General features: G+C 43.9%; 1 protein-coding gene across 1 annotated transcript; it reads left to right on the top strand.

Annotated features, from left to right (window-relative positions):
* The first annotated feature begins 275 nt into the window (after positions 1–275).
* Positions 276–14,198, top strand: OCIAD2 (OCIA domain containing 2). The gene is made up of 6 exons (XM_056111410.1): positions 276–414; positions 2,487–2,583; positions 5,854–5,907; positions 9,613–9,660; positions 11,886–12,003; positions 13,974–14,198. Exons 1-6 carry the CDS (start codon positions 346–348, stop codon positions 14,053–14,055), a joined length of 468 nt encoding a protein of 155 aa, XP_055967385.1. The 5' UTR covers positions 276–345; the 3' UTR covers positions 14,056–14,198.
* The last annotated feature ends 392 nt before the right edge of the window (positions 14,199–14,590 follow it).

Raw genomic sequence — 14,590 nt, forward strand, 5'->3', positions numbered from 1 at the left:
GGCATTTGAAAGTGAATTTGCAGGTGGTTGCAGACTCCTGGCAAAATTCAAGTGAGTTTCCAGCCACACCTGGCTATGCTCCAGGCTTACTGCTGGCTTTGGGCTCAGGAGTCACACCTGACAGGGCTCAGGGGACCATATGCAGGTGCTGTATATTGAATCAGAAGTCAGCCATATGCAAAAGCAAGTGTTTTATCCCTGTGCCATCTCTCTGCACCATCAAGGATGTTCATAAGGTTGACAGAAACATTAAGTGGCACGGTGGTCACTCTCCTCTGCTTTTCTTAGACACCAGAGCTAGGAGAAAGCCGCGGACACTCAAGTGGAAGAGAAGTTGGCATCACCATGGCTTCAGTGTCTACTCATGAAAGCCAAGAGAAAGGTCCCCATGTGCCACCACCACCAAGCAAGCAGGTATATTTTAAATTCGGGGTCTGCTCACTAAAGGGGAGCATGGGACAGGGTCTTAAACCTCATCCTTGTCACCTGACACTTCTCAGCCTGGCACTTTGTGGGACAGGTTCAGAGGAACTGTCTGGGATTGCCTGGAAAAGAAGAACCTCCACATTTAATTTGCAAAGGAAAATTTGGCCTATGTCTTTCCTTTCTCTGCCCTGTCGAGATTGTAGCTTTACTAACGCTTATAGTGTAGTGACTGAGCAAAGAGTTGAAAATGTTTCCTTTAGCAGAGCGAAAATCCTAATTAACTGGAACAGAATGAGACACTTTATTTGCCTCATTTACGTCTTTGCTTCCAAGGTGTTTCTGTTCAGGAGAATGGTGCCTTTAATGACTGAATTAACCCATCAGTTTGAGGAGCCAGCATGGGGTACAGCTATGAGACTTGCAAAAAATGAATATTACATAAATGAGGAAAAGATAAGATATTGGGATGAACTTCATGGGTCAGACGATCAAGCCAAAAATTGTTTCTGGAGGAAGTGGTGTTTAGGGCACCAGAGCAGTAGAGCAGCACCAGTACAGCAGGGAAGGTGCTTGCTTTTCAAGCATTCAGTCGGACCCAGGTTTGATCCCTGGCATCCCATATGGTCCCCTGTGCCCTGCCAGGAGTGCAGAGCTAGGAGTAAGCCCAGGGTACTGCCAGGTGTGACCCTAAAAAAATAAATAAAAAGGAGGAGGAAGAGGCAGCATTTAGGAGAAGCAAAGTGTTAAATTATATCAAATATCAAGTACCGGGGAGACTTTGGACACTCAAGTGAAATTGAGTGCCATGAAACATTGATGTGTGCACAGAAAGGAACAGTGACACTCCCCTGGGGAGATACAGAAACTGTCATTTGACTGTGGGACTCAAGTGGGCGTGAAATTATTATTTGGGATTTGTACCCCAACACTCAGATCTGCTGAAAAGGCAACAGTGGACAATTTGTTTTCTATTGTTGGTTATGAATAACATATGATGTCATGTGGCTGCAGTAGTGGCCGCATGATTTTGAAATTCCGAAATTTTAACAATTAAATCTGGAGGGATTTCTTGCCAAAATCTGCTGGGTTTTGAGATTTGTTCCTGAGTCTCTGGGATCATGGCCATTAAGCAGCTTGATCTGGAGCCAGAGAGGCCGTTCATGGGTGGCGACTCAGGGTCTCGGGTGGGGAGGAAAGGGCCAGCTCCACCCCCATCCCATGAGGTCCCATGTGTCTTGTCACTGTGGGCCCAAACCTGACTGTCCAATGGCCTCTGGGGGATGGCAGCCACCGAGCCGCCAAGGGGGAGCAGACAGAAGGACAACACCCTTTTCCCCCTGGGGTGGCCCGGCACTGGTAATCTACTGCGGGGTCTGGATGCATTGAAATGTTAATTTTTACCTGTGAAACTATTGGACATAGAAGATTGAATAATTCATTTTTCAGAAAACAGAAAACTTCAGTGTTACTAAATTCTTTATTCCCACTGTCTTGGAATCCAGCCTAACTAGTCCTTACTTAGAGTTTCGGAGGCCTCAAGGAACATTCAGGAACCAGTGGTGAGAGCAAACACTGGTCCAGTCTCTCAGGCAAGTTATTCAGTAAGACGGTCAAATTGGGAATACATATGCCTGATTTTTCACTTCTAGGCATACATCTGAAAAATATTCTCATAGGGGGTCGGATTTGTGCTCAGGAGCACAAAGCTTTTGTCTTGCTTGTGTGAGGCCCTGTTTGGTGGTGAAGAATGGCCACTGGTGGAGGGATGGGTACTCAATCATTGTATGACTGAAATGTAATCACAAAAGTTTGTCAGTCTGTAACTGTAACTCAGTGATTCATTAATTTTTTGAAAAATAAAAATAAAGAGAAAGGGAGACCATGTGATCCAAGACTTGGGGGCAGGGATGCCCGTTCCCCGCTCTTCTAGAGCGCACTGGCTGAAGTGGCCCTTGCATAGGGCAGGCAGTAGGAGGCAAATGCCTGGAGTGACTGGAGCGAACAGCTTAGCTTCCCTGATGGCTCTGTTGCACCCGGCTCACCTCTCCCTGTCCTTACAGAGCCTGCTGTTCTGCCCGAAGTCCAAACTACACATTCACAGGGCAGAGATTTTAAAGATAGTCCGCGAATGCCAAGAGGAGAGTTTCTGGAAGCGAGGTAAGCGGTCCTTGTCATCATTGTTAACCAAGCCCACTTTGCTGCGGGAAGAGCAGATTAGAATGGGGGTGGTGCTTTATTTCTGAACACGGGTGCTACACAATTTTCTATATAACTGGGTGTCTGTGTAGAGTATAAATCTGTGGGGAGACACTTAGAGTGCAGCAGTAATACTGAATTAAGGTACAGTGTACCTCATCCAGCAAAAAGTTGATGCCCACATATTCCTTTGTCTCCCAAAACATATACACAGAGTACTACTTAAATGGTGGTGGTCGGGGGGAGGGGCAGGAGAAGGGGATTGTGGAGGGTGATTTGCATCCAGACACTGTTTATGTGGGCCAGGGGCTACTTCCGGCATTAATGGGCCCACATTGGATAATGCAGTGCGTGGGACCAGTGACATGGAGCTCCTCAGGCTCAGCAGTGTTGAACCCTAGCAGGGTCACATGGGGTGCTGGGGATCAGACTCAGGGCCCTGGACATGCAGGGTATGCACCCTAGCCCTGGGGTTTCTCTACAGCCTTATCTAAAATTTCTTGCAAGTGGGCCATGGAGTGGCCAGGGAGATAGCACAGTGGGCAGGCAGGGTGCTTTCCTTGCATTCAGCTGGCCCTTTTCAAAAATCCCCAGCAACACATATGAAACCTGGTTACAGAGCCAGAAATAGTTCCTGAGAAGCTTGGTGAGTGGCCCTAAACAAAACAAAGAAACAAAAAAGTGGGATGGGGTATGGCTTATAGGGCCAGCTTACATGCCTGGCATGGGGAGGCCTTGGGCTTAATTCCTAGTACTGTGATGGTCCTCTGGGCATGGGGGAGTGGGTTCTGGTCCCCCAGAGCACACTGTTTCGGGACCTTTTCTCCCGATTTTTCCTTGAAGAGCTAATAAAATAGCACCCAGAAATAATGTCCATGTGGTTTCTGTGTCCCAGAGCCAAACCCACATCTCACACCTAGATAACAGCCTGTCAAGTCTCTGGAATGGTGGTGTTACAGCCTTTGTTCTTTCCTTTACTCTGAACTGCCCAAGGTAAGACAAGGATAGAGATTACCACTGTGAGCTAAAGTCTCTTCTAATTAAAAAAAAATCATAGGGGCCAAACAATCCAGGGGTTAAGGAACTTGACTTGCATATGGCTTATACTGGTTCCAGCCCTGGCACCATATACAGTCCCCCAGATAGTACCGGGAGTGACCCCTATACACACTGCCAGGAGTGAGCCTTGAGCATTACCAGGTGTGGCTCAGAATTCTCCCCCAAGAAAAATAAAAGCAAATCATTATTTGCCATGTGAAAATGTTAAAAGAGAGTCATTGGCTTTTGTCCCAGCATGTTGCGATATTGCTAATGGAAGGGACCATTTATTCCTTGAAATACATTGATTTCTCAGTTCTTTCAAATTCAGTAAAATTCTCTTGGAAATAATTGCAGATTAATATTTATTATGCATAATTCTGCTTCTAAATCCATGCCTATTAGCAAATACATTCTAGGTATCTAATTATTATATCAATGATGATTACAGACTGTTTCACGTCTTTTCAACTAACCTATAAGTCAGTGATTTAATGCCCTCAGAAGTCACCCTTTCAGGGTGAACATCAGCTAACAAAGAGTGGAAAAACTGGTTATTATTTGATTTGTCCTGGTTGCTAGGTTAAGCGCAATATTTATCACTGCTCTCTGCTGTAGAGAACATCTTTAGTTCATGCTGACAGAGCTAGAAACTGCCTTTGCCTGTTCTGACAAATCACAGTGCTCACTCATATACAAAGTATAAAGAGAGAAAGCAAGGGGATAAAAAAGAAACAAAGAAAGGGATTAGACATGTCACAGCGGAAACAAGATTGAAGCCCAGTCAATAGCACTATGATCTGTGGTACTGGGGATGTTGGGACAGTGATGGAGGTACCCTGGCACTCTGTGACAGGAACAATGGGCCAGTACTGCAAGTTCAAAAAAAAAAAAAAAGGTGGAGACCTCAGTGCTAGGTGCAGTATCTTTGTACTTTAAATGCCATAAAGTTTAACACTGATCTAACCGTATTACCTAAACTACAATGAAAATTTAAATTCTTTAAGTCGCACAAATCAGGCTGGGGATGTGAAGTAACTTAGCAGATGCGCATGTGTGAGATCCTGGTTTCAACTCTGACATGGCAATGAGTTAAAGCATTGCCAAAATATAAAACATAACTTTTAAAACAAGGTAAATGAATGTTTAAGAATTCATAGCTAGGGGCTGGAGTGATAGCAAAGTGGGTAGGGCATTTGCCTTGCACGTGGCCAACCTGGGTTCGATTCCCAGCATCCCATATGATTCCCTGAGCACCATCAGGAGTAATTCCTGAGTGCAGAGCCAGGAGTAACCCCTATGCATCGCTGGGTGTGATGCAAAAAAAAGATTAAAAAAAAAAGAATTAATAGCTAAATATTACCTGTATCTAACATGGATATAGTAATCTTGTAGTATTCAGAAAATGGGTTAGACAAGTTCAAATTGTTGAACCAAACAGAATGATAGACAAAGCACAGGGTTATTCAAGATAAGTTATGTAGGAATTTATCATACTCTTTGTTTGAGGCCACACTCAGAGGTACTCAAGGCTTCCTCCTAGGTCTACACTCAGGGATCACTCCTGACAGGGCTCAAAGGATCATATGAGACGCTGGGTATCAAACCTGGGTTAGCTGTGTCTAAGGCAAACACTCTGCCTGCTGTACTCTCCAGCCTTTTTTTTTATTGTGTGTGATTTTTTTTTAACTTATTTACAGATTGAACATTTCAAACTGTAGCAGCCCTCACTTATACACAGGTTTCAGTCTGTGTTTTCCATTATCCAAGGCCAACTGCAGTTAGAAAACATGACATAGACAACCATACCCTTAGAGAGAGAGAGAGAGAGAGAGAGAGAGAGAGAGAGAGAGAGAAAGAGAGAGAGAGAGAGAGAGTTGACATTCACAGCCTATATACACACACACTCAGAGGATCCGTAGAGGGGTTCAGAGTGAAGTCCACAGTGAGCATTTAGTAAACTGCCTTAGATTCCCCATGGGGTCCAGGCTTTGTCAGATTAACTTGTGCATTTAGTTCATGGGGGCCTGGGGCAGACCAACACCATTTCCTTCCTACACTTAATCAGCTTTTGCTGAACAGGGGGATAAAAACTCATAGGCAAAGCAGATTTAAAATATTACTCTTCTTAACTTCCAGGTGAGTTGCCAAATTTCAAAACAATCAACATTAAATGGAATTTCTGTTTTCCAGCTCTGCCTCTTTCTCTTGTGAGCATGCTTGTGACCCAAGGATTAGTCCACCAAGGTAAGAAGAGTCTGCCTTTGCTAACAGCATGAGACAGTCTGGTTTTCTGTGACTCTACTTCCTGACAGCTTTTCAGCACAGGGCATTTCTGTCTGGGTGAAGGGTTATGTAGGCCTTCACCTAGATTCAGGCAAAAATCTTTCCCAGTCCCCACAATGAGACAGTATGTGAAGTGAGTTCGCAAAGTGCAACTCAAGTTGCAGATGAAATTACAGTTGCTAATCAGATGATCTGGAAATAAGAAGAATATTTTGAATTTTAGATGGGCCCCTTGTAACCCACAGGGCCCTCGAGGTAAAAGCTGACCCAGGTATCTGCTGCTGTTCATCCATACAGTTCGTGGCATTTAGTTATAGCAGCATGAACAAATGAACACTGATCCAAATAGAATTCAGGGCCCCCCCCGAACAACCAAACCAGGGTGGGTCAAACACCAGGGCCACCCTGGAGGTGCTCAGAGGACCCCTGGGCTCCCCCCAGTGGAACTTTGGAAGCCATGTGTGTGGTATGGGCAGTTGAACCAGGACAGATTCATGTAATAAATAACTCCTTAACTCTGATTCTCTCTTCTCAGTCTGATTTTTAGCTTTTTCGGGAGAGAGAGGTTGTATTTCAGCCCCACCTGGCTGTACTCGGGGTTTACTCCATGCTCCATGCTCTGGGATCACTCCTGATGGTACTTAGGGGATCATATGGGTCAGCCGTATGCAAGGCAAGCACCTCACTCGCTGTGCTATCACTCTGGCCCCAAGAATTTCTGGCTTTTGATGTTCAAAGCTATAAAGGAATAAAGTGGTGCACTTTAAGCTGCTTGATGTGTGGTCACTTGATACAGCAGGTTTTGTGCCTCTCTTTATACCAAAGCTTTGACTCTCCAGACTGATGAGCTGGTGAGGAGATAGATAGGGCTCTGTCTGTGCTTGGACCACTTATTCCCTGCTCAAGGATGTTGCATGGAAGAGGTGAGTAGGACAAGGTTCCATCTGCACTCTGGGCACCTAGCCACTTGTCCAGTCCAGAGAGAGGCTGGTCTGCTGAGGACAGGCACAAAGTCAGATTTGTGCAGCATATCATGGGGCCGAGTACTGACTCTCCTTCCTGGCAGGTTTTCCAGTTTTTCCTCTCCCTTTTCTTGTTCTTGTTCTATTTCTTTTCTTTTCTTTTCTTTTTTTGGTTTTGGGATCACAGCAATAGTGCTCATGACTTACTCCTTACTCTGTACTCAGTGATCACTCCTGGTGGACTTAGGGGACCATATGGGATGCCAGATCAAACCCGGGTTGGCCACATACAAAGCAGGTGCCCTCCTTACTATACTATCTCTCCAGCCCCTCCTGCTTTATTCTTTCTCCTTGTCTCCACCTCACCAGAGAACCCATGGGTATTGCTTAGTACCGAAGCAAGAAGACACCTCACTCTTTTGAGACCCATTTTACTGAACATTTTATTACCAGACTTTAACAAAGAATATTTGTACACAGAAAACTGAAGGAGAGACACTCTATCTCTTTTTGGGGGAGTATCAAAGACACCTGTATGTTGTATATTGAGGAGAAGCCCAGTTTAGCCTGTCTTATGTTCTTAAAATTTATTAAATACCACTTCATCTGGATAACTTGAAGATAGTACTTATGGGGCTATAGATTTATCAGTCTATAACTTTTTCAGGTCATTTTTGACATGTAAAGAATATGGCTGTGGGGGCTGGAGAGATAGCACAGAGGGTAGGGCATTTGCCTTGCACACAGCTGACACGGGTTCGATTCCCAGCATCCCATATGGTCCCCTGAGCACTGCCAGGAGTGATCCCTGAGTGCTTGAGCCAGGAGTAACCCTTGTGCATCGCCATGTGTGACCCAAAAAAGAAAAAAAATATGGCTGTGATATCTAATAGAGATCATGTTTTATAAATATTAAACAACTCAAAATCTACTCTCTCATATTTGTAAGAGTACCTTTTCCCAAGTCTGTGTATTTATTCTCTATATCTATTATGACAAATAACATATATGTAAAGGTGCTCAGAGCTTTTTCCTAGCCCTGTGTTCAGGGAGCACTCGTGGTGATGCTCAGATTCTCAGACCCAGATTGGGTGCCAAGGATCAAACTGGGGTTGGCACGTGTAAGGCAAGCACCTAACCACCTCTCCAGCCCTAAACATTACCAATGCATTATCTTACAATGAGGTGAGAAGTCCCTGGGGTCTTGCTAGACTAAAGTCAAAGTATCTCCAAGGTAGCATTCCTTTCTGCGGGGACCCAGAGCCGGTTCAGCTTCTAGAGACCACTCACACTCCTCACCTCCCAATCCATGAAGCAGCATCTTTGAGACCAGTTTTTCTCCTGCTTCTCTGTTTGGCTCTGACTCTGTTCTCCATCAGTGGTTACTGCAACTACACTGAACTCAGATACCCCAGAATCACCTCCTGAAAGTCTTCTGAATCGCAGCCTTTCTTTCTCTCTCTGCCTTAACCCTCCTAACACATCACACATTCAGTTTCCAGTAACTCAGTGCAGACATCTTTATGAGGCCCTTATTCTGCCCATCACAGATGGTAATGTTCTCACTTACAAAGTGTGATGGATGACATATTGTGTAACTACATTGAGATATTTAAATTGATGAGGAGGTGATGACCAGCTGCTTCGGATTCAGTTGTTCACTCCATCTTGGCCTTGATGTCTTTGAATCAGTCTTGAAATGTCTGTCTCATGTTTTTAATATATATATATATATGGTTATATAATAATATATATATTGAAGTTAGTCCTTGCCACTTGCCAAAAATAGTTGACAGTAACCAAGGATTGAGTGATGGATCTTTTGAGATCATCTCTTTAGTTGTATATATCTTTGTGTATGTCTCATAAAAAAATGGGAAATCATGCCGTTCACTTCCATGTGGAAGGACCTGAAGAAAAGTGAGCCACAGGGAGAAAGCAGCTCCTGAAGCATCTCTCCTAGGTCATATCAAGAAACAGTGAAGGAATAATAAATGGCTATTGATGCGCAGACTCTGAGAGTCTGCCTATAGAACTGAGTTTGCCAGTTAGGGTCGGGGGGGGGGGAGGGGACAGTGGCAGAGGGAGGCCGACACTCTAATAGTGAGTGTGGTATAACAACATGTATGCATGAAACATATTAACAGCATTGTAAATCATGGCATCTCAACAAACAATAACAATAACTTTCTCTAAGGGAAAAAAATAATGAATTTGAATGCTTGAGAATTTTTTTTTATTAAGGAAAGTATAACAAATAAAGGAATGTGCGGTCTTCTTGGGGAAAAAATCTGTAAATTGATATATAACATAAAAGTACACAAGGCTCAACCCTTAACCACACATTAGTGATCTCATAGAAAGGCTTAATGGCTCGTGGGTGAAATACAACAATCTTCACATCCTTTCCTCTAGGGAAACTTTTTTGTAACATTTTCAGTGGTTTTTCATAACAAACAATACAAAATAAATTATTTCAGTTCTGCTTTAGGGCAGGGGTTGGGGTTCCGGATGGAAACATCAGAAATATGGTGGTGGGAAGGTGTAATGGTGGTGGGATTGATATTCAAATATTAAATGTAATCAAATATTGTGAACTACTTTAATAAATAAATAAAATTTAAAAATCTGTGAATTTTAGAAATTGAAGTTTTTTTCTGTTTAATTATGAAATGAACCAATGTATTTCTCTATGATTCCCTAGGTTACTTAGCAGCTAATCCAAGATTTGGATCATTGCCTAAAGTTGCACGTAAGTCACAGCAGTGGCAAAAAAAAAAGAAAAAAAAAAAGAAAAACATTTTCTTGGCTTGCTCATGGCTTACTCTTGGCTCTGTGCTCACTCAAGGATCCCTCCTTATGGTGCTTGGGCATTGAACCCAGGTCAGCCAGTGCTAGGGAAATGCCTCACCCTTGCTCATCTCTCCAGCCCTAGGTTTTCTTTTTGAAAAAGATCTTCCTAGCAAATTGGAGATATGACCAATTTAACCAGATTGCCTGCCGGGAGTCTATTAAAAAAGACTTTGTTATTTTTTATTTAATGAATTTAAATGGAATCACTGTGAGATAGACCCTTACAAAGTTGTTCATGATTAGGTTACAGTCATGCAATGTTCCAAAACCCATCCCTCCACCAGGGTACGTTTCCCAGCACCAGTGTCCCCAGGTTCCCTCCCATAATCCCCCACCCTCCACCCCCCCAGATTGCCTCTATGGCAGGTGTTTTTCTTCTCTCTCTCTCTCTCTCTCTCTCTCTCTCTCTCTCTCTCTCTCTCTCTCTCTTTCCCTCTTCCCTAGGGGCATTGTGGTTTGCAATACAGATGCTAAAAGATTATCAGGAATATTCCTTTACCTACTTTTAACACTCAGTTCTCGTCCAATGTGATCATTCCCTGCTATTTTTGTGATACCGTTCCCTTCTCTATCTTATCTACCCTCTGCCCCCCACACAGATATGCATCACTGTCACTGTCACTGTCCTCCCTTTGTTCATCAATTTTCTTGAGTGGGCCCAGTAACATTGTGAGACTTGTTGTTACTGTGTTTGGCATATCGAATACATCATGAGTAGCTTGCCAGGCTTTGCCGTGCGGGTGAGATACTCTCAGTAGCTTGCCAGGCTCTCTGAGAGGGGTGGAGGAATCGAACTCAGGCCATGTTGGCTGCGTGCAAGGCAAACGCCCTACCTGCTGTGGTATCGCTCCAACCTATATATATATATATATATATATATATATATATATATATATATATATCACAAATGAATGCAGTCATACTATATCTGTCCCTCTCCTTCTGACTCATTTCACTCAGCATGATACTCTCCCTGTCCATCCATCTATAGGCGAATTTCATGACTTCATTTTTTTTTCTAAAAGCTGCATAGTATTCCATTGTGTAGAAGTGCCATAGTTTCTTTATGCATTTCAGACTTTATTTTCTTACCACTGGGTTCCTTCATGCTTCTGTTCTAAGACTGCTATGCAGACTTACTTTAGACCCCCCTGAGCAGGGACTGAGAAAGACTGATGGGAAATAAGCAGAGACCAGTGCCAGCACCTCTGCACAGTATCAGCTCTGTAGACTTGTGTTTTCTTCCTTTTGGTCAGCCTTTTCAAAACTATTTTTGAGAGACGACAGAAGGAGGGAATGTCTGAAGTCAGGGACTTTCAGACAATAAACTGATCACATACTTGGGGTCTCATCTCATTTCACTCATTCGACACATAGGGAGGATGCGTCCCAGCTCATGTGTTCCATGTCTCACAGCTTGGATGCTGGGGAGAATCTCTCTTCCTGCTGTCAAGAGGAGCTACAGTCTCACCATGCAGTGAGGTCTCAGGGGGGTTCCTGCCCAGGCTTTTGGAACATCACCTCTACGCTCACCCCAGACCTCACCTGTCCAAACCTCGCACCCATGTTGGCCATCCGGGCCTCCCTCTGAGATGGTTCCTGTGCTGTTTCCATCCCGGTCCTCCTCCCAGCCCTTCTAAACTGAGGCACTGGAAATTCTCTAGGTTGCCATTATGCTCTTTAACAGAAAACATCATCCTCAGAGCTTTGTGTTTATCGATTCTTTGTTGTCTATTGGTGGTTTATTGATTTGTGGTACTTTTAAATTTTAAAGTAAAATACTTTTATTCAAAGAAATGTACTTAGGAAAATGTGAGCGGACAAAGAGGGGGGAGGTAGAAAGGGGGGAGGAAGGAAGGAGGTTGGGGAGAGAGAGAGAGAGACAGAGAGAGACAGAGAGAGAGAGAGAGAGAGATTTGTGTTGAAGAAAGAACACGGGCTTCTCCAGATGGGAAATGGCTCAGAGTACACATCTCAGGTGCAGATGCGGGTCCTTCCCCAGATGCAGAATGAGCCGTTTTAGGACTTTCAGTAGAAAAATGCCTTTGTTAAGTGATGCTAGAAGACCATCAAGGCGAGCTGAATATTTTAATGACCTTTCGCTTTCCCAACCTGCTTTGACAGTTGCTGGTATCCTGGGGTTTGGCCTGGGAAAAGCATCTTACATCCGAGTGTGCCAGAAGAAATTCCATTTGTTTGAAGACCAGCTTCGTGGAGCTGGTTTTGGTCCCCAGCATAACAGGTTTGTAATCCGTTTGAGAGGTTGTATGGAAAATACTTTTAAAAAATTAAATGAAAGATGGCTTGCTTTTCAAGCCTGTGTTGAACACGTGTCTCCCTTGCTTGTCCGAATGTTTCTTTGTTTACCTATTTCCATTCTGCAGAGGCCTGTGTTCGCTCTTGAACACACACACTTTTCCCTCTCTCTCCCCTCACATCTTTTAAAATAAATTTCAATATAAACTTTCTTGCTTAACTCAAATAATAATAATCACTGTCCTCCCATTGTTTGTTGATTTTGCTCGAGCGGGCCCAGTAACGTCTCCATTGTGACAATTGTTACTGTGTTCAGCATATCGAATACACCACGGGGAGCTTGCCAAGCTTTACCGTGTGGGTGAGATACTCTCAGTAGCTTGCCAGGCTCTCCGAGAGGGGTGGAGGAATCGAACTCGTGCCAGCCATGTTGGTCGCTTGCAAGGCAAATGCCCTACCGCTGTGCTATCACTTCAGCCCAATAATAATATAAATGAAAGATTATTATCCACAGAAAATATTAAACGTTTTTAGAAACTCTTATGTTGAAAACTCTAACTCACATTTTGACTCATTTAACAATAATTCTGTATTATTGAACGTAGTTTCCTGTTTTGTTTGCCCAACAGATATTTATTTAGTGAGGATGTGTTCAAGGCATTGTGCAAGTCCCTGAAAACCACTATGAGCAGACGTGGATCTGCCATCACAGGGTCTCAAAGAATTTAAGCAGGGAGCTTTTGAGAGGGGGATCATTCCCCGCATTGCTGAGGGGTTCCGTGGGCCAATCCCAGCAAGACTCAGACTGTCTGTACGGTCGGCTCCAGTGCTCAGATCCAGAGATATGCCCAGTGATGGTGGGCGGGGCGGGGGGGTATGGCGCTGGGGGTTTGACTTGGAGCCTCGTGCACACCAGGGAACACTTCCCACTCTGAACCTTCTCTCCAGCCCCTTATGCAGACCTCTTTTCTGAAGCACTTCTCAGAACCTTTTCTGTTTCTGGTGATTGCATGGAGGAACAGTGGGAATTCCGCTTCTGTTTTCTTTTTTTTTTCTTTTTGGGGTCACACCAGCGATGCACAGGGGTCACTCCTGACTCTGCACTTAGGAATTACCGATGGTGGTAATTCAGGGGAATTGAACCCAGCTCGGTCCCGTGCAAGGCAAACTCCCTACCCTCTGTGCTATCGCTCCAGCCCCATCAGTGGGAATTTCTGACTGTTACCGTGGCCTCTGTCATAGAGAACCTGAGCTGAGCACCAACACTGCCCTTTGCTAAACTATTTCCACTTAAACAGTCCTCTTAAACCTTTGTTCTTCAGCATTCTTATTTACATGAAATGGTGATCAGAATTGTTTTCATGGGCTGTTGAAAAGAATAGAGATGATTGAGTGCAGTAATTGTTGAGTAACTGAGTTATTTCTACTAATGGAATTATAAGACCAGGATTGGGGCACATTTCTGTCAAGACCCCTCCTGCTCTCCATGAATTCTATCTGGAAAACAGCATGATGTGGCAAAAGCAACAGTGGACCCGAAGATCACTAATCACCTTTTTTTTTTTTTTAGATGATATTCTGCACTGTAGCACTGTCCTCCCATTGTTCATCGATTTGCTTGAGCGGGCACCAGTAATGTCTCCATTGTGAGACTTGTTGTTACTGTTTTTGGCATATCAAATACGCCACGGGGAGCTTGTCAGGCTCTGCTGGGTGGGTGGGATACTCTCGGTAGCTTGCTGGGCTCTCTGAGAGGGACGAAGGAATTGAACCCCGGGTTGACCGCGTGCAAGGCAAACGCCCTACCTGCTGTGCTTCAAATCAAGAAACAGCGCCTATTATTTCTGAATAATTTAGACTGGTGGACTTTAGCCTAGCAAGAGTTTCTGAATAATGTAGTTGAGACTAGAAGTTCCAGCATTAAAGTTCAAACCACTGTTTTTGCTTCTATTCTAGGCACTGCCTACTTACCTGTGAAGAATGCAAAATTAAGCGAGCATTAAGTGAGAACAGCAGTTCCCAGCCATCGGCTTCCTAAACTCCCATCTATGGCTTTTGAAGTTTCTGCAACCTCTGAATTTGTATGCAATTAAAATCTCAAGTGTACTTTAAAATGTAGTGTAGTGGAGCATAAACATTGCCATCCTCCCACCTTGCTGAAATACTTTCTATGGAGCACTTTCTTTGGAGTACTGAAATACTTTGGATCGAGCGAAGTACAGAAATTCCCTCGATCCACAGTTTTACCTTCAGTGCTTTCATTTGTCCTCTGTGAACCTCCGTCCAAAGCTATTACATATAATATGCTTTGAAGAAAAAACACATTCACATAGGTCTTATTGCAACGTATTGCTGCAACGGTATCATTTGAGTATTTGTACTTGTTAATTCCAGCCTGTCCAATTTACACATTACACCTTCTCATGAGTATGTCTGGGAAAATGCAGTCTGTGGAGTTCAGTACTCTTTGCTATATCAGACAGCTCCTGGGAGTGTTGGAACAAACTGCCCTAGCTGAGGGCTGGTCCCTATTCATGATTTCCTGCTATTTAAGAACACACTTGGAGCATCAG

This window comes from Sorex fumeus, unplaced genomic scaffold, assembly GCF_029834395.1.
Source record: "Sorex fumeus unplaced genomic scaffold, SorFum_2.1 ptg000013l, whole genome shotgun sequence".
Taxonomy (NCBI): Eukaryota; Metazoa; Chordata; class Mammalia; order Eulipotyphla; family Soricidae; genus Sorex; species Sorex fumeus.

Bases quoted from the DNA above. Each gene is read 5' to 3' on its own strand.
- OCIAD2 (XM_056111410.1), top strand. From the start codon at position 346: ATGGCTTCAGTGTCTACTCATGAAAGCCAAGAGAAAGGTCCCCATGTG. The intron at 415-2,486 runs GTATATTTTAAA...CTGTCCTTACAG, and splicing joins CACCACCACCAAGCAAGCAG to AGCCTGCTGTTCTGCCCGAA. The intron at 5,908-9,612 runs GTAAGAAGAGTC...ATGATTCCCTAG, and splicing joins CCAAGGATTAGTCCACCAAG to GTTACTTAGCAGCTAATCCA.